This window comes from Parus major, chromosome 20 (assembly GCF_001522545.3).
Source record: "Parus major isolate Abel chromosome 20, Parus_major1.1, whole genome shotgun sequence".
NCBI classification, from domain to species: domain Eukaryota; kingdom Metazoa; phylum Chordata; class Aves; order Passeriformes; family Paridae; genus Parus; species Parus major.
Window position 1 is genome coordinate 8,131,681 of NC_031788.1, and position 27,105 is coordinate 8,158,785.

General features: G+C 50.8%; 1 protein-coding gene and 1 long non-coding RNA gene across 4 annotated transcripts; one reads left to right on the plus strand and one right to left on the minus strand.

Annotated features, from left to right (window-relative positions):
- Nucleotides 1-9,868: 9,868 nt before the first annotated feature.
- TCEA2 (transcription elongation factor A2) lies at nt 9,869-25,191 on the plus strand. 3 transcript variants are annotated; one of them, XM_015647644.3, is made up of 10 exons: nt 9,872-10,066; nt 12,469-12,531; nt 13,152-13,257; nt 14,349-14,439; nt 19,468-19,601; nt 21,026-21,082; nt 21,786-21,940; nt 22,282-22,428; nt 24,252-24,323; nt 24,892-25,191. In XM_015647644.3, the coding sequence occupies exons 1-10, from the start codon at nt 9,998-10,000 to the stop codon at nt 24,898-24,900; spliced, it is 903 nt and encodes a 300-aa protein (XP_015503130.1). In that variant the 5' UTR covers nt 9,872-9,997; the 3' UTR covers nt 24,901-25,191. The 3 variants fall into 3 exon arrangements, with proteins under 3 accessions (XP_015503129.1, XP_015503130.1, XP_015503132.1); XM_015647646.2 differs by lacking the exon at nt 9,872-10,066 and adding an exon at nt 11,508-11,537; XM_015647643.3 differs by lacking the exon at nt 24,892-25,191 and having other exon boundaries at nt 9,869-10,066; nt 24,252-24,368.
- LOC117245326 lies at nt 20,334-21,812 on the minus strand. The gene is made up of 2 exons (XR_004499938.1): nt 21,653-21,812; nt 20,334-21,375 (listed from the first exon to the last, which is right to left on the minus strand). It is a non-coding gene; the product is annotated as an uncharacterized LOC117245326 (long non-coding RNA).
- Nucleotides 25,192-27,105: the final 1,914 nt, after the last annotated feature.

The following is a 27,105-nucleotide window of genomic DNA, read 5'->3' on the forward strand; positions in this document are numbered from 1 at the left end:
TGAGGTCTCCCCACCCCAAGCATGAGCAGAACTGTTGCAAATCCTACCCATAGTACTCATGGACACCAAATCCCAGGAAAGGCTTCAGCACAAGGAGATGAGAGCATGCCGGAATGCGCAGGGCACACGCTGCCTGGAGTCGCTTCCCTGGCAGCTGATTGCAGCAGCACTCATTGCTTTAATACCCAGTTCCCATCACAGAGAGAACCCAGGCTTTTAGGAAGGAAAGTCTTACACTTCTAGCAACTATTTCAAGACTTCCATAAACACATTTTTGGTTGAGCATTAATGAATTACCTCAATGCAGAGCTACTCATGCCAAATACATGAATACGGAGTGTAGAAAAGCCGCCGAGAAGCAGATTTGGCTGCCATTCAGCTGCTCCGATCCGCACAATTTCTTTTCTTGATTATAGCAAGAAAATGCTCCCTGCCTGTGGCACTGCATCCTCCCAGGAACAGGCAGCTGGCCGACAGTTGGGCTGTGCAGAGCCTGGGCATGCCGGGGTTATTTGCTGCTTCCATCGCTTGAGTTGGCAGCAAACACTGCTTGCTGGTGTCTGTGCAGGAGATGCAGCCAAGAACCGGGATCCTGCTCCCTCTGCATGCCCAGGCTGGCTGGCTTGGGATGCCTGACCTCCTTTTGGGTGCTGAGGAAAGGAAAATTGCAATTAGAAGTATTTCTCAAGCTGGATTTTTTGGGAAGTGGGTTGGAGCTGCCCATCTGTGGCTGTGTAGCCACACATGTCCATGAGGACCACAGCCATTTGCAGCTCCAGCATGGCCCCTGTCCATGGCCTTAGCCCTGGGGACCCCCAGGAGATGATGTGATCCCCAGGAAAAGTGCAGTCTCACCTTTGAATACACCCTTCTCACAGGGCTCTGCTCTGTGCGTTCCCAAGCTCTGCGCTCACGTGAGAGAGTGGTGGTGGCACCACCGTGGTCATCGAGCCCCCAGCTGGCAGCAGAAGGGTCACCCATCCTCTCTCTCACTGATCCAGCAGCACAGGACATCTCCATCTAGGAATGGTTTGCTGTCTCAGGAGCTGCTGTGGCTCCTGGAATGGTTTAACTCAGCATGAGGCATCACCTTGCTGGGCAGCAGCAGATGGCAGATGGTTGCTGGCTGTGCCATGTTCCCCTCTTCCCTTTCCCCTCTTTCGTCTCCCCTCTCTCCCCACTTTCCCTGCAGCCCCCAGCCCAGTGCTTTCTGCTTGCCTTTCCCATGCACTGGCTGGGTTTTCCTCACAGGAAGAGTCTGCCTGGTTTCTGAGCATCACCACAACCAGGCCTGGAAGAGGAGCAGACTTTTGCAGCATCCCTGGAAGTGACAAACTTCACCAAAGTTGGCAGCTTACCCCATTGCATGGCCACCTCTGTGCCTCACCAAGGCTTTTGCCACCCAGCAGAAAGAATGATGATGTTGCTGAGAGAACCTCACCTCACACAGACAGGGAAATGCATGTGGAAGAGAGGAATTTTGCCTCAGAGTAGGGTAGATGCTGCTGTGGCTCCATGCCACAGTTTCTGCACATCTTGTACAGGGGATAGGGCAACCCAGCCTCTCCTCAGACCCTTTAGAGACAAAAATCCCCCCAGAAAAGGGAGGCATGTATCTCTGACAGAGTGCTTCTATCCTCAGAGAGAATAATGATAATAATAGTAATAATAATAGTAATAATAATAATAATAACAATAGTTACAATAATAACACCAAGAATAAAGAGAAGGATCTGAGAGCATTGCCTCCTTGCCAGCAGAACAACTTTTCGTTTAGATGCTGCATTGGGGATATTGAGGATAGAGAAAGGGGATGTGCTACATTTGCAGCTCAAAACCCCAAGAACTGTGACATCCCTCCCATAAATTTGCCTAAAAATGAGATTTTAAAGCTTGCCACAGGCAGCAGCGTTTTCCTTGCTTTCTGATTTCAGAGCATCCTTTGTGCTGCAGCTCGGAAAACAGCAGTGAAATCCCCCAGCAGCAGAGCCGGAGTTGTGGGATGCTGGGAGCAGTCATGGAGGGGTTTGGCACAGGGATGCAGGGTGGGATGAGGAGGATGCTCTGGACCCCCACGGCTGTGCCGATGCCGGGGATCCCCGTGGCTGGTGGAGCACAGGGGGCCGGGGCAGGAGGGAGGCGGCAGGGAAGGGCTCCAAGGGAAAGGCTTTGTTCACGGGCCAGCCGGGAGCGTGCGAGGGCCTCCGGGCTCCAGCGTTTCTCCTCCACTTTGCTCCTGCTGTGTGCGGGAGCCGAGCCAAGGTGGAGCACGGCGGGGTGGAGCGGGTCCCTGAGGAAGGCAGGGGACAAGGGACGGCCGTGCATTTGGCCCTTAAATTGCCTGGGAAAGCAGCTCTGTCTTTCCATCTCCCCGCAGGGCTCTTCTCTCACCCAAACTGAGGCTGTTTCCCAGGCTGCTTGCCCTGAACACCTCCACCTCTGCCCTTTGCCAGCGACCCCTCTTCTTGGCCCATGGAGCCCGTGGATCTGCAAGCTCAGGGGAAGGATAAGGAAAGGCTCATGACAGAATGGCCCTTCGTGGAGCTCTCGAGCTGGAGAAATAAGGTTAAAGGCTCTTATCTGATGGAGCTGCAGCCTTGCCAAAGCCTGTTGCTATCAGCTCGGGACACATGTGCTATTGGCAAAGCTTCGGGGACACAATAATACAAACAGTTTTCATTGTCGAGTCAACAATGATGGGAGAAGGAGCCTGGTGCTATTACCGGTATAAAAGGCACTGTAGGAAAGCTCAGGACAGGAGGATGCCGTCGGGATCAACAGCAGGGTTTAGGAGATTACAGTTATATTTGTATTCGGGAAGGAGAAACCTTCCATCCCCAGTGGGCTGGAGCCAGAAGGATGGAGCCAGAGGTGGGGGTTTAGGCTGCAAGGAAAAACTCTTAGAGCAGCACTGGAAGCAGCTGCAGCAAAGTGCTGATGGTAGCGGGTTTGGACAAGGGCAGGTTTGCAGCACGTCAGCCCAAGGTTGTGCTCTGCTCGTGAGGAGTCACTCCAGGAAAAACTCATGGCTGCAAGGCAAGAGAGGCTGTGCAGCAACAGCCTGAGGCTTGCACAATCCTCCACATTTTCACTAAAAAGTCTGTTTATTTGGAAAAGCCAGTGTTTGCAGGGTGGATGGGTGATGTGGCATACACTGTACCCAGACCCTGCTGTCACATGGGAAGATTTGAGGATGATGGGGAGAAGGTGGGTGCCTCCACAGAGCTGATGACCCGAGGCCAGGCAGTACCTGCGTGTTTCACAGGCATCCTTCCAACACCTGTGTTGCTCACCCCCACAATTCTTCTCCTCAGCCTTCCTGGCCCCTGTCAATCTGAATGGGGCATTTTTGGAGAACACACACTCCCATGCAATCCCACACCCTTGGATGTGGATGGTGAAGTGATGGGGAGCATCACCTGTATTGTGCCCATGGCAGTGAGGAAGAGGATGCAGGTTTGTCAGCTGTTGTGCCATGGTGTCAGGAGACAAACATCATCCATCTATCTATCTATCTATCTATCTATCTATCTATCTATCTATCTATCTATCTATCTATCTATCTATCTATCATCTTTCTATCATCTCAGGCACAAAAGCCTGCCCACCATGGGAGGCCGTGGGAGGCTGAAAAGCCGGACAGGAGGTCAGGAAATTGTTGGCTAATGTCAGGGACCGAGTGGGGCCAGGGTGGCCATTCCCACCGGGAGCGATGATGTCAGGCGGCAGCCGGGGCCAGGAGGCAGGAAGCCCAATGCAGCCAGTGAGTCTGTCCTCCTTGGACTTCCCCATGTGTTTTCATGAACAATGCACCTCGTGTCAGGGACACTGGGAGGCAGGTCCTCCTTCACCTGGGACACTGCAAGGCTCATCCTCCTGCACTGGGAGCACCGTGGTGCCGTTCCAGGTGCTGCTCTTTGCTCATATGGGCTCTGGGATGATGCTGGTGTTGCACTTTTTGCATGGGGATTTGGTGTTTCTGCTGCATCGCTGTGAGGTCTGGAAGTGGCAGCTCTGCTGCTGTACTGTGCTGCTTCCCTGGGTGGTACATCTGGCCTTCTGTGAGGAGAAGGCAGGCTGGGGAGCTCCAGAGGAATTGCTTGGAGAAAGGATGGCCATGCCAGCTGCTGGTCCTCTCCCACTTCCAGCTTGGTGGGACAGGGTATATACCTGCTTTGAGCATCCATGCCTGCTTCAGTGTCCAGAGATTCCATCTGGAAGTGGAAACAGCAATTACTCAAATGTGACAGGAAAGGCTCTGGGGGACTGACACATAGGGAAAGCTGTGAGATGTGGGAAAGCCTCTCCAGGCCCCCACTGAGGTGAGGAGTGCCCATGGCCCTGCCTCAATCCTCCTGGCCAGGCAGCTGAGGCTTAGTTTTACATCTTGGCCCCTTTGTGAACCGAGCGGACATTCAGAGCGGGCAGGGGCTGCCAGCAGGGTGGCTGGGACAGGGCAAGACACCTGGTCACAAACAGCAAGAGGGAGAGGGACTTCCCGAGGGCAGCGAGCTCATGGGTGGCCCCAAGGACTCGAGCTCGGCCTCTTCTCCCATCCCACCCCACCCATCCCAGCCTTGTTTTCTCCGAGGTGCCTCCGCGCTGGGGCCGGGGCAGGCTGCGTTTGCCAGCGGCTGGCAGCGATGGCTGTGCTGGTGCCGACAGGCCGGCTGGCATGCTTTCCCCCAGGGAGGCTTTAGCAGGAGGCTGTGCATTTCTGGGAATTGTGTTGGTTATTGTTCGAGCTGCAAGTGTGCGGCCCGCTGATGAGATCAGGGCTCGGTGCTCGGCGCTGGGGCAGCGCTGCAGAGGGAGGCACTGATGGGGCGATAAGCGGGACAAGGTTCTTATCTGCGCTCCCATCACTGCGGGGAGCAGAGGGCACGGCACAGCCGCGGTGACCTGGCTCTGCTCGATGAGGGCAGTGAGGAGGGAACGCGCTGCCTTCGCCCTCCGGCAAAGCACGGCTGAACTGCTGAGGTTATTTCAGAGAAAAGGCTCCAGCCCTCCTCGCTGAGCCTCTTCTTCCTCCTTCTCTGCCAGTCAATCCCCGTCTCCAGCTCCTCTGAGGTCTCGTCCCCAATCCTGTCAGCTCTGCCACATGCTTGCTCCTTTGCTGACAGCACACAGGTCCCGTTGATCTGAGCTCTGTGGGAGACAGCATCAGAGCTCTGCTTGCAAAAGCACCGAGAGGAAGGGGCTGGGGGGTTCGAGCCCTTTGCAATCCTTTGCTGTGTCTGTACTGAGAGGTGCCATGTTACCCTGTGAGAAGTCAATCATTTTCCTCCTCTTCCTCAGGAGGATGCCTCCTTCCACACACTGTGGCTTTTGACACAGAGCAAGTCATGAGATCCCGAGGAGGTCAGACCTGCTGCCACGGAGGGCACTGCCGTCCAGAGAGCTTCCCGCTGTCCAGGTCTGGGGATTGCACGGGTGAGCAGGGACAGCATAGGAAATGCTGCAAGGGAAAGCCCTGTGTGGGAGCCCAGGAGCCCCTGCCTTCCCACAGCAGACTTATCAAGGCACCAGTTCAGAGTGGTGCTTTCCATGGGCCAAAAGGGAAGTGCATACACACCAGACTTCTCGGGGTCAAGGATGCTGGGCAAGCAGTGAGAGGAGAGGCTGCAGGGGGCAAGGGAGGGAACCGGGGCGTGGGGAAGGAGACACAAATAGCAAAATGAATGGCTTGAACTTCCTATGTTTTATGGAGGCAAATAAAAGGAGACAGAGAGGGGGAGAGAAAGGAGACCTGAATGTCTGCACAGGCTCTCACGCTCACACAGGCCAGCCCAGACCCCAGAAATTGCTGGGGACTGATGTGGGATCACAGCCTGCACCCATTTGCTTGTCATGGCTCTGGCCTGGCTGCTTGTCTGGCCCAGTGTCCCCTGGGGACATCTCATGAAGTGTGACAGGCTGCTGCTTAGCATTTATTCCTCTCCCTGTCATTATTATTTTGAACAGCAGCCAGTATAATTAAAATCATTAGGAGGAAGAGGTTTAGGGAAAATCCAAAGTGTCTCAGAAGAGCATCTGCAAAGCTGGAGGTCCAAACTCCACCCTGGCACTCACGATGAGCAGGACTCATGGGAGCCATCATCTCCTCTGCATCCTCCCTTCCATGCTCCCCATTTCTCAGGATGGCAGAGGCTGGGCTAAGACACAGGGTGGTCCTGGCCACGTTTCCCTTGCAGCTGCTGCCCACTGTAGCCAAATCCTGCAGCTTTTCCTGGTGTAGGACTTGTCCCAGGAGGTCCAGATGGCAGTGTCCCCAGGCACGGGTGCTTACCTGCAGCCCCAGGACAGATGCAGTGGGAGGATGTAGGGAGTGGAGGACATGGAGCCACTGTGGGTTGCTCTTCCAGAAGAGCAGGGATGGATCCTGAAATATTCCCTGGGAACCATGATGCTTTCTGTTGTGTTAGGAGGGCCTGTGCCACAAGAGGAGGTGTGGAGAGGTCCCTTGGCACCTCAAAGGAGAAAACAGGATGGTCTGTAAGACAGAAATGGAAGTCACCATTCATACACATTCTCCAGGTTTGCTAAGTGTTTGAATGGAGGGTTTGACTGCTTTAGGGTCAAATGTCCCCAGGATTAGGAGATTAAAGACATCAGACATATGCAGTAAGGAGTGGAAGGCAGATCCCTGCCTCCATTCCAGGGCTGGCACAAGTGCATGGTTGGAGGATGAGAGTCAGGAGCCCTTCAGCCAAGGCAGGCTCATGAGGGTGAAAAGGAGAAGAAACACATCAAAACCCCTCCCCAAAATAAGTGCTGCTCTGCCAAAGCCTACGGCAGCTGCTCCCATCTGCCTCGGCATCTGCCAGCTACTGATTTGTCTGCTGTTCTCTGGATGGGGTCACTCATTACCAGCTCAGAGCCCAGTGTGTCACCCAGGACACTCAGTCCTCCAAGCAGTGACCCAAGGCTGAGGTCCTGGAGACCTGAGCACCCCTGAAGTTAAGGGGGTGTCTCAGGTCAGAGCCTCCCTGCGGGTTTTGTGGTGGGTGGATGGACAAGGCAGGCCCAGGAGCGCCTCTCATCATGCTTTTTCCAAAAGTGGACCAGACCAAGCCTCTGGTGGTTGGGACCAGAGAAAGGGTGGGGTTTGATGGCTGATCTCCAAATGACTTGAATTTACTGGGGATTGTGGAAGCAAGGAAAGCTCATCCAACTTGATCCAGCCCATTTGCTGTGTTCAAATCTGCTGAGAGTTGCTTGGGAAATACAGTAGCCCAATGAAAAAAACAGGTGGGATTTTGTGGGGTTTTATTTTGCAGGAAACTTCTCCTGGCTCTCCCAGATCTGCCTGCCAAGGGCAGCTGCCAGCCAGGCACCACATACAGAGACTTTCAGGGAGTCTCTTGGTGTGCAGGGGTCAGCAAAAGCCCCCTCCCAGCCTCTCCCTGACGGGCTCGCCCCTGCTCTGTTTTTAGCACATTCAAGTAGCTGCTTTCACAAGAGGTAAAAGAAAGTTCATGGATCCGTTGACAGATCACCCCAAGCGGGAATTTCTCTGGGAATTCCTGCAATAGCAGGTTGGCTCCCGCGGAGGTGGAGTTTCCTCTGGATCTACCTCCACCCAGGCTTGGGGAGCGCTCCGGCCACCGGCTCCACGCTTGGGGGGCTGGGCTGAGCGACGCCACCGCTGCTTTCCAGCCAAGGTCAGCCAGAAACCCTCCCTGCTCTGCATGTGCCTGGGCTGTTAACCCTTGGGAGGAGCAGAGCTGCAGGCCAGCAGGGTTGGGCTGCAGAGCTGGCCCGTGCCCACGGGCACTCAGGGGCAGGGGATATATATGCCTGGCAGGATATATAATCCTGGTGAGGATTTTGTGCCATTCTGTCCCTCGGGGATCCGCTGCCAAGCAGGCAGAGGCGGACCCTGGGTGAGGCTGGTTGCCACTGCAGGAGGCCAGCGCTGGCAGGGTGATGGCTCCTGCTCGAGGCAGAGAGCGACGGGATGATGGCACTCGGCATCAGTGACTGTGTGCTCTGGAATCCGAGACACGTCCCCGGCCATACTTGTGGTCAGGAACCATCTCTGCGCTGCAGCAACACAAACCACACTCACAGTGGCAGCAGTGCTGCTCGAGCGTGTCTCTGACGCCAAGGACCGGCATGACCCGACCCCACACACGGGACAGGCAGCTGCTCATTTCCAACTTTCTGCAGAAGGTCCCCTTGTTGGGATGTTTCCTCCTCCTTAACAGAGGTGGGCCTCTCCAAAATGACACCCCCTGACTCCACAGCCAGACCCTGCCAAGGGCTGGAGGATTTCCAGGTGCTGCACAGGCTCCAGACTGTGGGGTGGTGGGAACTCATGTTCACAAACATGGGGCGAAGCCAAGAAGTTTCAAGGTATCATGCCAGGGAGTGGGTCTGGGGCTCACATTTGGCCTGGGGCCACCTTTGCTGATTTAGGGATGAACTGACATCCAGGGAGCAGCTCTTGATCAAGGGAATCCCAAAGCTCTGTGGTATTGCTATAAATCTCCATGGTATTGCTTTAAAGAATAGTAAGCTGGCAGCTTACTAGTGGGCAGATTTGGGGGTCAGCCACCCATCAAAGCTTTAGCACTGATTTGATCAATCCTTCTCTCTCTGGAGGTATCCAAAACCCATCTGGACAAGTTTCAGTGTCACCTGCTTTAGGTGACCCTGACTTCGAAGGGCAGTTGGATGATCTCCAAGCTGTTGAACCCTACCAATTCTGTGATTATGCCCTCAGTGACTCAGCTGCCCCAGGACAGAGTGCAGATGGAGATGAGTGCTGAGAATTCTGGTTCCCAAGACCTGGCTGTGCATCTCGAGGCCACACGTAGCATATCCCTGTGTTTCCGCATGAACTGCAGCTCCATCGGGGCAGGACACGGCCGCTCTTCACCAGCACAGTCAGGACCCTCTCGGAAACATCGGCGCTTGGCGAGGGCTGTGCAGGCGGCTGTGAATGGAAGTTCTCCCTCTGCCAGCAGCCAGCTGGAAGGAGCGACAGCGCTCAGCAGCAGCTCCCGGGGGATGCGCTGCCCTCGCACAGTGTGCGAGTGCCATCTACAGGGGGTCCAGCCTGGCCCCCCAAAACACCCGTCCTCTCACCACGGGTAACTCTGTCCAGCCCCCGAGGCCGTATGAGGGGCACAGCCTCGGTTTATCCAGGGAGCGCGGTCAGCGCTGCTCCGCACAGCCCTGGACAGCAGTCACACTCACAGAATGCTGCAAGGGACCTGCAAAGCTCATCTTGTTCCAACCCCCTGCCACAGGCAGGGACACTTTCCACTACCCCAGGGTGCTCCAAGCCTCGTCCAACCTGGCCATGAACACTTCCAGGGATCCAGGAGCAGACACAGCTTCTCTCGGCACCCTGCGCCAGTGCTGTCACCACCCTCACAGGGAAGAATTTCTTTCCAATACCTCATCTAACCCTGCCCTCAGTCAGCATGAAGCCGTTTCCCCTTGCTCTGTCACTCCAGGTCCTTGTCCAAAGCCTCCCTCCATCTCTCTTCGCGCCCCTTTAGGCACGGGAAGGGGCTTTAAAGGTCTCCCTGTAGCCTTCTCTTCTCCGGGCTGAACCCCGCAGCTCTCAGCCTGTCTTTACTGCAGAGGTGCTCATTATCTCCGTGGCCTCCTCCGGACCCACTGCATCATTTTGGGACACGGCTGTTCCTGCCCCCGCGGTCGGGGACCGTGGGTCCCTCAGCCCCGGCTCCTCTCCGAGCCCCCTGCGCGGGCCGAACCGCAGCCCCCGCAGCGCTCCCGGCGGCCGGGCGGCACCGCGCGGCACGGGCGCGGGACACGCTGGGAGTTGAAGTCCCGACCACGGGCTGCTCTCCGGTAGGCGGCGGGTGGAGCTGGCGTTCCGAGGACTACAACTCCCGTCGTGTCCCGCATGAGCCCGCCCTGACTGCGGCACCGGGGGCTGAGGTGGGCACCGGGCATCGACCGCAGCTCCCCCCGCCCGGACCCCCGTCCGGCCCCGGCACCGATCCCGGGGAGCGGCGCGATGGGCGGGGAGGACGAGATCGTGCGCATTGCCAGGCGCCTGGACAAGATGGTGGCCAAGAAGAACGCGGTGAGTGGCGACGGCAGGGCTCCCGGAGCCCGGTTGGGATGGGGGCCGCCCCCTGCCCCGGCCTCTTGTCTGGCGGACGAGCCCCCCCCTCTTTCCGCAGGATCCCCTCCTCGCTGCAGCGCTGGGTGGGACCCCCACCTCTCTCTCGGTGCTCGTTGTGAGGGGCCTCCCCCTCCCCAGACCGCATTTTGGGGGCCTCTCTTTCAGCGCCGCCCCGGTCATTACATCGTGCTGGATGGAGCAGAGGCTCCCCCCATTAAAATGGGGTTCCCACGCCCAGGCCCCTTCCTTCTCTCCCTTCCCCATCCTTGGCAGAGGTGTGGGATCCACCCACCGCCAGTCAGTGGGCGGGCAGCCCTAGGTGCCCCCGTGGGTGCTGTGGGAGCCTCCAGTCCCCATACTGAGCCCCCCCACGCCAGGCCTCAGGCGTCCCCAGCCCACATCTCAGCACTCCGGGGCTCACCCTGTGCTGCCTGCCTAGAGAGCATCCTCAGCTCCTCTCCTCTGTCCCGTTGGGAGCCTTTTGGATGGGGAGTCCCCACCAGCACCGCCCTGGGGCTTCAGTTTGTCCTCGGGGAAAACCCCGGTGCTGATGGATTTGCTTCCTGCATTCTCCATCCCACACCGGCACTACTGCTCACTCCCGTGGCCTCTGGAGTGTGGAGGGCTGGCCAAGCTGCTGTCTGCACTCGGGGAGTCTCGCAGGGTGTGCTGTGACCCGTGTGACAGCCTGGGGGGACAGGAGCCGGTATTTTCCAGCTTAATGGGATGTATCAGTGCTTGTAGGAACACAGTGCTAAGGCAGAAAGCTGACCAGGGTTTGTGACGGAGGTAGGCTGTACATCTGTGTTTGGGGTGGGGGAGAGGGATTTGGGGCTGGGAAGAGTGTGGGGAGTGGGAGATGATGGGCGAGGAGGGAAGGGATTAGAGGAGTGTGATAGTCGTGTGGTGGGATGCTGGGTGCTATTATCACATGAACTTTTGGATGTTGGACTGTCCCTGCCAGCCGTGGGTAGGGCAAGCACTGTCACTTCTGTCACTGTCACTTGGAACAACCCAGGGAAGTGTGTTTGGGCTAAAGCCCAGCCCGTGATGTCTCTTCTTGCTGGTGGCAGGTTTTCAGCATCAGTGTTGAAATAGGAAAGGAGCAACTTCGCAGAATTTGCTTTCAGCTTCATTGGGAAAGAGGCAGCTTCTTACAGGAGGGGGTGCAACATTTCCTCTTGGCTGGCGTTTTGAGATAGTGCTGAACTGCAGCATGGTGTGTGTTGGCTAATCTTAGAACTCTTCCTGCAGGACAGTTTCCTGGAGTACCTGTTTGTTGTTCTAGTTTTTTTCATGGATCCGCATTTGCTGCCATTGTGCCGAGTGGCTCCATTTGGAGTCAGGAGCCACCGGGTCACTTTGGGTGTCCAGGGCTGGAGGAACGGGAAGGTGTGAAACTGCCTGAGGGGGATGTCAGTCGTTCTGGGTACGGTAAATGTGTGTGGTTTATGCTGGTGTGAGTTGCTTGTGTGCGCGCTGAAAGCTTTGACTCTGCTTCGATTTTGGCATCTGTTCTGTAGGGTGGATTGCAGCTGGATCGCTTCCTGGGATGTGTTGGAAGCAGCCCTTCTGCATAGGGAGGACGGGATGTGAGGACAGGGCTGGCAGTGCAGGCGGCTTCGCTTCCCTACAATGGTGGCTGTGCAGGCCTTGAGCTGCAACTGGGCTTGGAGTGGTCGGTGTTGTAAATGAGCTGCTAAATGTGAACACTGGAAGCCTTGTTTGAGGGAAGGGGGTTGGGAGGAAAGAGCCAGCTGAACGGAGACCGGCCTACGCCAGGCTGGGATGTGCTAGAGGGAGACAAATGATTTCCAGTTCTCTGAGGGACTGCCAGTTTTAGGTATCTACCGATTCCTAGTCAGATTTTTTCCTGGTCCTGGGTTGTGGGATGTAGAGATGATGTAAGGAGAATTCACAGAACAAATTTCAAGTGACCAACTCTTCAGCATCACAACTTGCTGGCTTTGCTCCTGGTCTCAGCTTTTGTCCTGAGCAGAGTGGGGTATTAATAAGAAAACTAGGGAACAGCTACACAGAGTCACTGACAGTTTTAATTCAGAGTGTGTTTTTCTGGTGTTATGTTCAGCGTGCCAGGTAAGGATAATAAACTAATGCTGCACTTGCACCATACACAAGCAAGGACCTCTAGCACTCCAGTGATCTTCTGTTTTGCCCATTCCAATAATTCAGGTTGCAGGATCCACTGTCTGGAACAGCAACCCCAGCAGTGAGCTTACTGATGTTTCAGGGAATGCTTGTTGGTGTTTTGCCCTTTGAATTTAACTTTCTGTGTCTATTCACAAGATATTGAATTTCTTTAATAAAAGCTGAGGTACTCTTTCTCTTTTCCTCTCCAGGAAGGTGCAATGGATTTACTGAAAGAACTGAAAAGTATGCCTATGACTTTGGATTTACTGCAGGTGAGTTGCACAGTTATGGAAAAAAAATCTGAAGTTTGCATCTGGATGAGTTAAAAATGTTGTCTAAATAAACTTAATAGATTTCCTCACACTTCTCACCTCATGCAAAGAACCAAAATAAACATTAAATCCAATAAAATAGTGCAGGAGTTGGGTTTTGGACTGTCAATTAAAGAACTCTGGGTCACCATGTGTGTAACTGGTCAGATCTTGTTTGTAGGCTGCAAAAAGAGGAAAGACTGGGTTAAAGTAGCAAACACAGAGGGCAGTCTTGGAAGAAGTTCTTTGTAATGTTGATATTTAGGACATTGGGGAGGAGTGAGCGGAATTACAATTTGGATGCTGTGATGCATATTGGAGTTTTTCACTCTAAGCTTGAATGTCACAAGTGTGTAGGGAAGGGATTTGTGAGAGATTGGATGTGTCTCCTATTCAGTTGTGCAAGCTGGAGAGTGTCACCTCGCTCTTCCAAAGTTGTAAGTGTCATAGAATCATTCTGCAAGCCTTTGGATACTCCTGTCTTGGTCATGGCTTTGACTTTGTTGTGGTTATTTGAGATTTCAGTTAGTAACTAATAATGAAACTGTTCTGGAGTGATTCACTGGCATGTTCCCTTGCAGTCCACCCGCATTGGGATGTCGGTGAACGCACTGAGGAAGCAGAGCACAGATGAAGAGGTGATATCACTTGCCAAATCCCTCATCAAATCTTGGAAGAAACTTCTAGGTAAGGAAATCAGCATGTTCCTGTCAGATTCAGCTTGTGAACAAGCTGCCTTCAGTGGGAGGCTGAGTTTTTTGGGAGAGCTTCTCTCTTGATCTGAATAAACATTCTAGCAAATCAGCCTTTTCAATTCCACCCTCTCTGTCTTTCGAGTTTTGTGTCCTATCATGCATCCCCCTAGATTTAGCTCCTGTTTAGCTCCTGTTTAGCATTGAAAGCTTCGGGACTTGTAACTAATACCTCATCACATAATAATTAGCACTGTTATTTGTAGAAACAATATCTGTGCTCTGAACCCTCTGCTCCCACTTGTGCTCTGTGTGGCATTAACATCATGTGTGCTGTCAGCCTTGTGCAACAGCTTAGGAAGGGAAGTGCTGGAATGGATTTTGGGTGGTGAGCTGGAGAAGGATCTTAGCTCACCATCTCATAGATAAACTCACACGGACCATTTCCAGCTGGGGAGACTTACTTCCCCAGTTATGGGCTCCCATTTCTTGCTAGGTTGGAAGAGTGTTAAAAGGGTTCTTTTCCTGTCCTGCCTGGATTGTTACCTCCTCATTAGATTGGGTGTGTATTTGCTAGTCTTGGACAATTTACTTCTGGGTCAAACTTGTTCCACAGTGTCATGAAAGACATCTCCAGAGTTGTGTTGTTGGCTTTCAGCAGCACTTGGGAATCAGAAGAGGCTGTACTCCCACAAGGACCAGCCTGTACTGGCCCTTCAGCTGGTGTTGGCTGGAAATTCTGCTTTAGTTGTGCTTGAGAGAACTTGATCTAATCCCTGCTCAGCAGCCTCTGAAAGAAACTTTTGTGAAGAGGCATGTCTTGTGAGGAAGCTTATCTCCCAGGCAGGGAAACTGATTGCTCTCTAGTCTGGTGAGGAAAGCTTTTGTTTGAATTAGTTTCCACTTGGAGGCAAGGAAAAGGTCTGTTGGAAAGCAGGAAGGCCATAAAGGCATTTTCTCCTGATTCTTTTTGGGAGAATAGTAACTTGCTTTAGGCCAACAGTGGGTAGTGTGAAAACATTGAGGAGTATAGGCAGGGCTGTAGCACAAAGACCAGTTCTGAACTGATTTCTCTTTTGAATATAGATGCTTCTGAGGAAAAAAATGAGGAGAAAAAGAAAAGCCTGTCTTTGCCAACATCTTCCTCCAGGGAGACTGGTAACTCAAAAGACCAAAGGTAATACTTTCCTTTTACCAAAGATGACACTGTTGGAGAATTTAAATTTTATTAAGGCACTTTAATTTTTTATTTTTAAGTGTCTGAGTCAGGAATTTTGTATAGAATTTACCAAATTTCTGCTGAGAGACATGTAAAGTGTTTCTTCTTCAAGGCTCATCTGTGTAGTGTTATTAACTGTAATGCAGAAATACACATCTTAAAATACAATGGCTTTAGTGAGTTTTTAAATTTTATTAGTATTTTATTTAAAGTTTTTTACTCTTCATTATGTGTTGTTTTTTCTGATAGTAGAACAATCCCCTATTCTTTTTCATATTGCATTTTTATGCATTTTTGTTTATTTCTAACTTTGAATTCCTTAGAATGAAGATTATTTTTGGCCTTTGCAGTGTCAAGTGATGGATGGGATTGATTGATACATTACTAAAGTAAAATTTGCATTTCTTTGTCCTTGACAAATCCCAGCAGAAGTCCCCTTTTCCCTATGGCTGGTGTCCCCCAGCTGGCAGGTCAGCTGCATGCTTGCTCCTTGCCATGCCTTGAATGCTGCATCCTGTTTCCACTGCCTGTGACTGCAGTTGTTGAGTGCAGGCAGTGATCAAAGAGGAGGGGGAAAATGGGATTTAAAGCTTTGTTCTAGAAATTTCTCCCAGCCTCAGATCCCAGGAGGGTGTGTACTTCCTAGATTTGGCTCTTAAGTGATTTAGCCAATTTTCCAAGTTTGACAGAAGACTTAGAATATTCAGGCTGTAGTCCTGCTAGCTTGCAGGATTTTCCATGTTTGCAGCCTTTGTTGGTTGCTTTCTTGTCACTATTTTGTTTTTGCTCAGCTCTCTCAAGGCTTGACATTTCAGGATGTGCCTTTGCAGCTCGATACAGAGCTGCTGATGGAGAGAAGGCTGATGCTGAGCTCCATGACTTTAAATTATTGGTATCTTGGGTTAACTTGCTTCCATAAAATGGGAAAAAGGATTTGCAAAGTATTGCAATGAAGGGACTTGGGAGACTTCACAGCCAGGATGGAGTTCAGTGATGCCATGCAGAATGGAAGCCAGGGCTGTCCAGATCTGTGTGGGATTTCACTTGGAGCAGGATCTTGGCTGTAGGCACAGAGGCAAAACACATCTTTGTCACTTATCATGTGGTATGTGGAGTGGAGCTGTCTGGCTTGTGCTGCTGATGTTCCCTTGTGCCCTAATGTGCTGCAGATACTGCAGTTTGATGGGTTTTTTTAATCCTTGATGCTTTTTACATGTATTCAGCCTCCATCTTCTGACTAACAAAGCATCTCCTTGGCTATGAAGGATGAACAGAAGCCAATGGATTAGTGTAGGCTAGACCAGGAGCAGGGGCCAGCTCCTGGTGTCAGTCTGTTGAACCAGGCTCTCTTCCAGAGACAGAAATGTTTTTTTCTCCAGTCCTGAAAAATAAACTACTAATCTGCCTTAGAAAATAATAATTCATTGGCAGAGGAGAGTCTCTGTTCTTTGAAGCAGAGACTGCAGTGGAGTCAGACTGGTTGCTCAGTGTCAGATAGCTGGTTCAGATGAGGCTGCTGTCAAGACACCAAAGAGATCAGTTTGTATTCAGATATTTCAGCCTCTTAGTCTGTGAGATTTTGGCTATGCCTTCCATTTTGGTCAGGGAAAAATATTTGACTAACTTTCAGCCTGAAACTCATCTTGCTTTCTGGAGCACAGATGTAGAAATCCCTGTGTAGTGAGTGGAGCTATCACTGCAAGACCTGAAGGCTCTGAGCCAGCCAGCATGTAGCTGGCACCTGTGAATTTAGATGCTGCATTACTCTAATCCAAAGCATATTCTGTTGTGCTGTAGAGTTTCAGATCCATAGTGTAGTACATTTTAATGGGCTGTGTCTAATGTTTCTGTCTCTGGCAGCATGAGGTTTTTCTTTTCCAGGATTCTCTAAACTGCCTTTATTAGGAGGTTTTGGATCTGTGGCCTGAATTTAGCTCTTCTGTGGGATTTTCTTCCAGTGCAGTCCTGAGTTCTGCTTGCAGTTCCTGGCTGCTGCTTTGCCACCATTTTGTTCCAGCATAGCTTTGTTTTATGTATAAACTTTTGCTGCCTGGATAGATTTACAAGCTCTTTCTCCTGCTTAACAGGAACAGTGTAAACCACAAGGATTTCCTGAAATAAGTCTTCTAGGTGTATTTGAGCTCTATTTCCCAACTATTCTATTTATAAACTAACCTCTAAACCTTAATAAATAATTTTCTGTCTTTGGGATGGCTGAGAAGTCTGTTTCATGTAATTCTTGAGGGATCAGCTCTCATCTCAGTGCAGGGATAGTGTGTGTATGTGCAGGCAAATGTGTCTTTCCTCATCAGCTAACAGCAGTGGGACTATCATGCATCTTGTTGAACTTTTTTCCACCCCCAAGGAATAAACATCTAAATATTTAAGTCAATAGCATTTGCAGATAGAACCTTTCTCAAAATCAGGTATTACTTCTGCAAGTACAGGTTTGAAGTTCTGTGTTGGAGGGCTCATTGTAGTGAAGGTCAGTGTTCTGAGTTCCCATTGAGGTACAAGGTTTTGCCCTGGGAAACCTTTGTTGCTTGCAAAATGATACAAAATTTAAATCTGTAAGAACTCTCAGGGAAACTTCCCCTGCAGCTCAGGGAAACTTCTCCTGCAGCCCCTCCTCAGCACAGCAGAACCTCTGCCCAAGCTGTCCCTGACAGGCTTTTTTCAAGCCCTTTGACAACCCTAGAAAATCTCAGGGCAAGGCATTTCCATAGCTGCCTTTGGCAGTATTTCCAATTCATAAGTCACCTTTACAGTTTAAAACTTATTCTCTATCAAAACCTTTCATACTAAACCCATTTCAACACCATTCTGTGGATTTTTTTCCTACCATCTCCCTTTGTAAGGAATTTCAGGACTTGTCTCCTTTAAGTTTCCCTTGCCACAAACCACCCATATTCCTTCGGTCCTTCCTTTTACTGTAAGTATGTTTTGCCTTTGTCCTTTGGGAAGTCTAATTTTTCCAAACTATTTTATGTAATGTGAGAAGCTGTGATTTTTTTGATGGGTTATTCCTGAATTATGGGTTATTCCTTAGTGTATGCTCTGGTATATACACCCCCATGAGTGCTGCCTGTGATTTGTGTGTAGCTTCTTAAGCACAAAAGTACCTGATGGCAGTTCCTACATTCCAGATGGGAGAAAATCATTGTCTAATGGATTATTTACAGGCTAAGTTGTTTCTTCTTTTTGTAACATGTGCAGTGTAAATCCTATTGAATGTTTTGAGCTGTTTGGACACAAATCTGTTCTTTAATAAGCTCCTGCAGTGCCGACCAGTAAAACCAGCTGGTAAAAAGGGGTTTTATTCAGCTACTGGTCAAAGAGAAACACAGTGAGCTTACACTACAATCTCCCTCACAGAGTGCATCATCTCCTTCATATGAGCAAGAAATCAAAGTTCTGCTTTGGTTTGACCTGAACAATTTGCTGAAGGTTCACTGGTGGATGCTTCTGAAAAGGGCTTGGCGAGGTTCTGAACTGCGGAAATCCAGTAGCCCCAGTGGTGATCTGTGGGATTTGAGCCAGACTGGTATGACCTTAGTCACAGGAGCTCCCAGGATAAGTCCCTAAAGTCGTCTGGCTCAGTTTGTGTGGCAGCAGATTCGGAAGGTTTCCAGCTTAGTGCTGTTTTTTTGTGGGCTGACTAATCCCTTCCAGGACAGTGTAGTGGAAGTGCTTGTTCATAACAAATTTATTTTTGATGGTAAAAAACTGGCAGTAGTGATCCAGCTTAACAAAAATTGTCAAGCCACTTGGATCTTCAAGAGGATATTGCCAGCATGGCATGGGTGAAATACTGAGGTTTCTTTTTTCCCTTTCTGTCTCTTTGTGCAATAATGGTACCAGGCATTGGCCATAAATACAGGGAATTTTACAGCCAAATCACCAAAGCCAGAACAATCTCTGCTGAAAAAAAATTTGCTGTTCTGTTGCCTAGATTTAGGGGGGTGAACAAAGCTCTAGAAAATCATCTGTGAATCATACTAACCCAGATCTTTTACCAGCAGTATTTGCAGGGCTGACTAACACCATGTGCAGATGTTAGGCTTTCTGGGTGCACAACCAGCTGAGCTGCTCATTGAGGTTCCATCTCTGCATGCAGACCCCGCAGGAGTGACTCACCCTGCCCACATCATGTGTTGATTGTGCAGGCAGGTCTCCATCCAGCTCCCCTGGCAGGTGACCCGACTGAGTCAGCCACAGCAGGCAGGTGTTTGCATTCCCTTGCCTGTGCCCATGAGTGCTCACAGGTGGAAATGCAGTTATTTTTGAGAGTGAAGCAGTATTTCTGTCCTGTGCTAGCCTGGCACCTGTATGAGCTTGCGTGGCTGTGTAGGGGTGCTCTTCTGTGAGATGAGTAATCAGTGTCTTGCTCAGATTACAGGAAAAAGGAAGAACCTTTTATGTTCTTTGTTGGTGGTGTTTTTTAAATATCAAAGCTGAAGGAACCATTTTCTTTCTTTTTCTTTATTTTCCTTAGCACAGCTCCTTTTTCTGGAGCTTTCTGCTTGCTTTCTGCTGAGAGCAGTTATGGGCCTGGTGTCCTGCAAAGTTAAAGAGGAAAGAAGTACCATGAATCTGCACTGCACTGCCAAACTGAAAGAGTGCTGATGGTCTCAGATGTCCTGAGTGTCTTTGGGTTACTGGTGGTGTCCAACAGTAATGTTTTCACTTGATGCCCAGTGGTGCAGCTGCTGATAGGTGTTGAACAACACAAGATGGTTGGCAGGGTTGTTCATGGATTAAACCTCTGCTGGCAGCCAGCAGTGTCCACAGGAGAGCTCGTGTCTGGGCTGAGGGTGTTGGCTGCCGTGTTGTGCTCCGTGCTGATTTGGGACAGTGACTTTGCACTGTGTTCTGACTGGTTCTGTATTGTGATTAACAGGATGCTTGGCCACATACCTGCTGCTCCCTTCTCTGCTCTCAGTGGCCCAAACTGAGACATTCTGACAGGTGAAGTTTTTCTTTTAGCTCCAACAAAAGGCAGGAGCCTCCAAAGACTCCGACCACCCCTAAAATCACCACCTTCCCTCCGGCCCCCATCACCTGCGACGCTGTGCGCAACAAATGCAGGGAGATGCTGACAGCAGCTCTGCAGGCTGATGGTAAGTGCTGGGGGAAGCCCTGCATTGCCTCAAGTGCTTCACAGCTTCTGGACCATTCTGACAGAAACTGAGTGCCAGCTCAGCTTAGACACACTGTTCTGGAGCAGCCTTGTCAAAGGGTTACTGCCAGCAACTCAGTCTAGCCACTGGTTACCCCTTTGATGAACTGGCTGCTGTTGAAGCATTTTCAGACACTTACACAGGGACCTGGCTTGAGCTGGAGGCATGACAATGTGTCAGGCAATGCCTGTTAGGAGCATGGGGTTTGTCACACAGGGTTAGTTGGGGTCTTCTGCTCTGCAGCACGGGGTGGTCTGTGCAGAAGTTTAATCTTTCAGGTGTGCAGGGATTTGCTTCACTTTCTAGATCTTTTCTGATTGCTGTAAAGTGAAGCTGTCTTCCTTGTCATGCTTGGGGCACCAAGTGAAGCTGTAACTCAATACATGTACTTTGTAGGAATGGTGCTTATGCCAGTCAGCATCTGCTGTCAGACTCTGCTGTCTTTGCAGACAGGAGCTCCTTAAATATTGTGATCCTCTGGATCTGGGATGGAACAGATCCGTTTGCATTCAGACTGTGCCATCTCAAGCAAGAGGCAACTGCAGGTGCTCAGCATGTCTGGAAGTTTGAGCATCTGGTTGTGTCCACATTGAATATCCCTTTAAAAAACTGGGGTCTATGCACTGCAAAGTCTTATTTATTTGGAGCCAAAGAATGTAGATGACAGATGGAGAAGTTCATGAGGTCTTTATTTCTAGCCTTCCTGTGCATGTGTTTATATGCTGCATTAAATACTTTGCACAGTTCTTAGGAAAACCCTTTCCATATGAAATCTTGGAAAGAGTTCCCTTGAGCCCTTCCCCAAGCTCAGCTGTTCCTTACCTTCCCTGCTTTATGGTGTTGGTTATCATACTGGCTGTCCAAATCCACGGCAGTTATGCACTTTGTATGATGCTGTTTAACTGGTGTGTGTGAGAAGAGGGGAGGAGCAGACAGTCCTAAGGCTTGATCCCGATGCTGCACACCTCCAGGCCCTCCCAGATGGTTGGTCTGAGTAGAGTTACTTCTCATTGAGGTGATTATCCGAGGAAACTCAATTCCTGCCAATATATGTTTGATTGCAATTATATGAAAAATATATTGGGAGACTAATTTCTTGGGCCAAGGCTGTTGTTAGCTTTGTCTCATGCAGTCCGTATCCTAGAGAGGCATAGGACACAGACTGGCTAGATTAGTCTATTTTCATCACTGCCCTTTTCCAAAGGGTCAGAGAGTAGCAAGAGCAAAGACCAAGATGCCATTTGATGGGAAGAGCATGTGAATCAAACCAGCAAACTGTTCAGATTTGTAGCTCAGAAATACTGAGCCTGGGGAGCCCTGGCTTGGTTGGAAGCTACTGAACTCCTGTTTGTGCTTTCTTACAGACGACTACATCGCCATCGGTGCTGACTGTGAGCACATAGCAGCCCAGATTGAAGAGTATATCCTTGCTGTACCGTGCTTCCTCGAGGGCCTGCATGCCTCCAGCAGTGAAATCCTTGTGCTCAAAGGAAAAATGAGACTGTCTGTGCATAAATGTTCTGCTGCAGCTTGTCAGAATTCTGGCTCTGGATCCAGCTCTGCTTGGCTGAGTCCTGGGTCACTGTGGAGTTGAGAGCTCAGAGACTGTAATCCCTAGTTTATCCTTCCCATCAGAGTGCTGTTTCCTGCTTTTGATTCTGCTTCCAAATACATGCAACTTCCCCGTGCTCCCTGTTGAGGAGAGTGTGCTGATCTAGACAAAAGCAATGGAAAGGATAGAGCAATGAGGATCAAATTTCATGTTGATGTGAGATAAGTCTTACGTGAGGTTTTTGCTTGGTTTGGGAACTGTGGGGTTGGAGGTGCAGCTGGGCTCTCTCAGCAGAGGGGTTTGTGGCTGCCTTGCTGAGAGAAAGGGGAGGTTGTAGTACCTGAGCATAGCTGAATATTTCCAGCACAGTGAAAAAGGCCAAGCTGGAAGCCCCTGGACTTTGGGATTGTATAGACCTGCTCTCAAATTCAGCACTGACCTCCCAGAGCGGGTGCTGCTGTTGGGTCCCAGCACCCCCATCCTGGCAGTGGGTGACAGTGCCTGTTCTTCATGGTTGGCTGGGAAGTGCTTGATGGCTCTGGGTTGGTTGCAGGCTCCTTGACTGCCCTTACGCATCTACCAGGATGTGAAGAACACCGACATGAAATACAAAAACCGCGTGAGGAGCCGCATCTCCAACCTGAAGGACTCCAAAAATCCAGAGCTGAAAAAGAACGTGCTGTGTGGGGCCATCACCCCCGAGCAAATTGCGGTGATGACCTCAGAGGTGAGGGAGCCTGAGGACCAGGGTTTGCTTCTCACAGGGTTTGCTTCTCACAGGGGATGTGTCCTGAGGCTTGGCTGGGCTGTTGCCAGCAGTTTTCTCAGTAGCTGCTGCCAGAGTGTGTGGAATGAGCTTGCAATGGGGTTTGCAGTGTGGAGAGTGGTTTGTTGGGCCTTCACATCATCCTGGGGCCCTGGGTATGAACCAGAAACCAGAACTGGAACAGGCTTTCTGTCGTAATGCCCATCTGTCAGGCTGCCTTGTCCTGTTGGCTGTTTCCACTGTAGTGGGTGTGGTGGTAAAACTGAGCAGATGTGATTTTACTGCTTTTTTTTTTTTTAAAGGAAATGGCCAGTAATGAACTGAAAGAGATCAGGAAAGCCATGACAAAAGAAGCAATCCGGGAGCATCAGATGGCCAAGACAGGAGGGACACAGACTGACCTCTTCACCTGCGGGAAATGCAAGAAGAAGAACTGCACCTACACCCAGGTTGGTTTTTCTGCTCCTGTCTTGGCCTCTGCACAGGATGTGATCTGTCACGGTCATGAGCTTGCACTGCTCCATGACAGGCCCTGCAGCACAGCACAAATTTTGCTACTGGTGGACAGAAAACACTTGAGACTGTCTAAAATGTACTTCTGCACATGTTTCTGTGAGCTTGTGTAACTTTTTGGCTAACTTGTACAAAAGCAGGAGTTGTGTAGCACCGAGGAGGCTTTCAAAAGTTCAGTAGTGGTCTACACTGAAAGCAGGTGCTGGGAATGCTGGGATTCAGACAAGAAAGGAGTGGGTAGTGCAGAGGAGAGGCTCCAGAAAGTGAGTCAGACATTTTGATGGTATTAAAAATACAAATTAAGAATATAGATAACCTGCAGCTGGATAAATCCCTACTTACTTAAAATCAAACAGCATGAAATGGGTGAAACAAAAGGAAGAAATGAAGCTGTGATGTGAGCAGACAGAGGATTTTTCTTCCCCATGGCCAGCTGCTGGAAGCCTTGTGCATTACCAGTGCTTTTTAGCTCCCATATTCGTGCCAGGCATCTGGAGATAAATGTGTCTTTGCTGTGAGTCAGTGGTTTAGAATGTGCAGATACCCAAAAATGCACCAGCAGCCACCAGATCGCTGCTGAGTGACTGCGCACAAGCTGCGTGTGCAAGTGCCTGGTGAGACTCCTGCATCTGCTTGGACTTGACACACAAACACATGGAAAGAGAAGGACATCCAGGAATCTGACCAGGGAGTTTCCTTTGGCTCAGCAGCAGCCTTGCATCCCAAAGGCTGGCTCAGGCAAGAGGCCTTGCTCTGCCAGTGCTCCCAGTAAGCATTCCTGGGCTGTCCCAGCACCATGGCACTGTCTCCACCTGTAGTGGACTGGAGTTTGACTGCCTGGAATCTGAGCAGGAGACAGCAGTGTCTAAACAGAGGTATTTGGAGGTTTTCTGTATCTTGGTTTGTTTTCTAGTGAAATCACTAGTGGGTGGTGAGATGTCTCAAGTAGATGAACTGGCATTTATGAGCATGATGGAAGCAGACAGTAAAGGGGGAGAATTACAGAATTTAGCTATCCAGCATTCTTGCAAAAATGATTAATTTGCATCATGAAAATACCATGACTCTTGCACATTGGGTAATTACACATGGAGATCACCATAATTGCCCCTCGGCACAGTTCTGCCTGACTGGTGTGGGGAGCACCAGTGTTTTCAGTCTAGATTTGCCTTGTGGTATTCAAATGCCACGAAAATCTGGTTTTTAGTAAAGTATGTGTTTCTGGCAAGAGCCAGTCAGAGGCAGCAATCACATCTGGGTTAAATATCAGAGTTCCTTAATGGCTCAAACACAAACCAGACTGGAACTGTGCAGAACCTGGTAACCCAGAGTGTGTTCCAGTGAGGCCAGGATGTAGGACTGCTCTGTAAATGGAAATGGCTTGAGTGCTTTTTTATGCTCTTGTGCTTGGGACTGAGGGGTTTGTCATGGCCACATCCCTTCCTGGGGCACAGTGTGGGGAGGGATTGGCTGTGGGCATGTCTACTTCCAGTCACCTGCAAGAAATGGGCAGCATATTGGGTGAGGAGGGAAATGTGCTGTCCCAAAAGTTGTCACTGAGGTAATGTCAGGCTGAAGGGGGTCATGATGTGTGTGTGTGTGTACTGTGTGTACAACCACCAGACTTACTGTACTGGAAAGCTCCTTTTGCTGTCCCAAGCCTTTCATTGATTTTGTGAGCTCAGCATGAGTCCCTGGACGCTGGAGGGACAGGGCCATGTGTGATGCTCAGCTCTCACCTCCCTCCTGTCCCCTGCAGGTGCAGACCCGCAGCTCTGATGAGCCCATGACCACGTTCGTCGTGTGCAATGAGTGTGGGAATCGCTGGAAGGTAGTGCACCAGGGCTGTTACTGGCACTGAGGGGTGCTGGGGTGGCTGCACCCACCATGCTGCAGGCACTTGGCTGCTGCTCAGAGGCGCTTGCCAAACCCTCACTGGCCCTAGAGAGTGATCTTCCCCCCTCCCTGCCCAGCACAGAAGCAAATACTCCTGGGTTCATCCACAAGAACCCTAACCCACAGACCAGTGGGGGTTAAGTCTCATTTCCATATTACCACATTCCCTGCTCTCTCATATCCCTTTTTCCATAGCCTGCTTTACAGTACTTTCCATGCTGCCTCTGCCCTCTGAGGGATAGTGGTGATGAAGTTCAGGATTTCAAAACTGCTCTTCCATGCTGTGCACAGAGCTCAGGGATGAGCAGAAATGATGCCACTATAAAGTGCCGAAGAGCCACAGTGAGAGATTCACATGGGAGCTCCCTTTGGCCCCTGCTTCTGAGAACCCCCAAGCCCTTACCATCTTCTGAAACAAGCCCACACCTGGATCCTTACCTTCTTCTGCAGCTCCCCTTGGCAGCGAGGTTTCTAACTGGGGTTTCAACTCCCTTCTCTTGCAGTTCTGCTGACATGTGCCATGGCCCGAGAGCGGCAGCCAAACGCAGACCCGAGCGCAGCCTCCACACGCCGGCTCCCACGGCAGTTGTGTTTTGTGTCCCAGTGAGTTTGCATTGTCACACGCTGAGAGCAGCAGTGGGGAGGCCTGAGCCTCGCAGAGAGCCACAGCCCTGGGCTGACAGGTTGGCAGGAGAGCTCACTAAACACACCCAGTCATTTCTTTCTCATCTAAGCGAAGTACGGTCACTTTCTCTTCAAAACTAATATTAAACATTTTTGTCAGTTTCTGACTTTTATTTCAACTGTGTGTGATGCATTTTGTTTTTCCAGCATGGGAAGTTGACAGGCGGTCCATGTCCAGGTGGATGAGGACTGAATAATGCCTGGAGCAGCAGAAAGCGAGATGTGACTTGCAGGCACACCCTTGGTGTGTGAAGGCTGGTTTCTGTCACCTCATGGAATCTCAGCCACTGGGCCAAGGCCTCAGGCAGCTGGGTGGGCAGTACTGTTGACAGGACACAACTTTTGGGGCAGAGATCAGATGTTGCTTTCCATTTTGGCAGCATTCACTGGATTTTGCACTGATTCCTTGGCATCTTGAGCCTTTAAGTGCCAATAGCACTGGCTGCTACAAAGATAAAGAATGTACTGCCCAGGTCATAACAGACTGAAAGCAGGGTGACACCAGCCACAGAAAATCCCACCCCAAACTGTTCAAAAGGAGTCCCAGGCACTTTCCTGTTTGTGCTCTGCTTGTAGCTTGACAGCTGAAAAACATCCTGGAGTTTCAGAGGGGCTTGCTGGAGAGGCTCAGGAGGAGGGAAAATGCTGCAAATACAGGAAATTTTCCAGAGGCTTGGATCTGGACAAGGTAAGGGCTAGAGGGATGGGTGGGAGCTGTTAGCACTTAGCTGTAGAAGTGGAAGTTTGAAGTGAGCTCAAGGGGTCAGATAAGGAAAGGATCCTGTAGCAAAGCCAGCCCCAGGTGCCACATCTGCAGATGTGACCCCGTGAAGGAGATCTGCAGAACCGTGTTCCTTCTGGGAGCTAACTAAAACCTGGTGGGGAAATTCCATCTGAGCTCACAACAGCTTTCAACCAGACTTAAAAATCTCTTTTCTCTCCTTTTCATAGCCTTTAACCGGGGTCATGCAGCATTTGGGGGACCCCAGCAAGGTCTGTGGGTCTGAGGCTGCCCAGGGGCAGTGCTGTGCCCTCCAGCTCTTGTGCTGACGGGCAGGGCAGGAGCATTTGCAGTCAAATCTCTCATGGCATCGCTTCCCTCTTCCAGAGTGAAAAACAAGTATTTCCACTGGCTTCCCAGCATGCCAGACAGCAGACATTGAGCAGAGACCTCGGAGATGTTTGGAGAGGAGTAAGCAGCCACATGAAAGCAGCGGAAAACGTGCTCCCAGCCCCTTTGAGGGCTGTGCTGCTCCGGAGGCAGGGATCCCACCAGCATCCTTCGCTCAGGGCTTTCACTTTACAGGGTGCAGCCAAGTCTCCCAAGAAGGAAAATATTCAAAGACGCTGACAACTCCTTTAAGCCTCACGAGTCTTGTGGTGAATGGGATTATTCAAGCCAGGCTTGGGAGGGAGCAGTGTCCTCGCAGTGATGCTGAAAAAAAAAGCTTCAGGATCTGAAACCCATGCTGACCACAGCACTGGCTCGTGCACTGGGAAAGGGAGCCAGCTCTTTACCAGTGCCTCTTGCCTTTCTTCTTGTGTTCCTGTGAGGAATGGAGCTGAGCTTGTGTACAGCCTTCTGGCAACCCTGAATTAGGTACCAAGAGTCCCAGGCAGGAGTTTGGGAAAAGTACCATGCCATTTTACAGTGCCATTTTCTGGGATAACACTAAGGAGAGCCAGGGAGGGGAAGCACACTGGATAAAGAGGTGTTTCAGAAGTAAAGATTTGCTTGTAATGTGTTTAAAAGCGATTTGCAGCAAGAGAAAAACTAGAGTGTCTCATGGCAGTGGGGTCTTCCCTCTGCTGAGACCTCTGTGGTGTGTGGAGGGGCTCCAACCCCCTGCCATGTCTTGAACAGCTTCAGGGATGTTCAGCCTGCAACCCTCAGGCTGGGGCCACAACTGAGAGTATTTCCCTTACTCATAGAGTAAGCCCAGAACTAAAACTTCCCCTGTGCAGGGTGGGGATGCTGTACGGGGGAAAACCTGCCAATAATAACAGTACTGACATTCCTAATAAACCATTGC

Coding starts and splice junctions, on each gene's coding strand:
- TCEA2 (XM_015647643.3), top strand. CDS start 9,998: ATGGGCGGGGAGGACGAGATCGTGCGCATTGCCAGGCGCCTGGACAAG. Junction 14,440..19,467: donor GGTAACTCAAAAGACCAAAG/GTAATACTTTCC, acceptor TTTTTCTTTTAG/CTCCAACAAAAGGCAGGAGC. Junction 22,429..24,251: donor AGAACTGCACCTACACCCAG/GTTGGTTTTTCT, acceptor TGTCCCCTGCAG/GTGCAGACCCGCAGCTCTGA.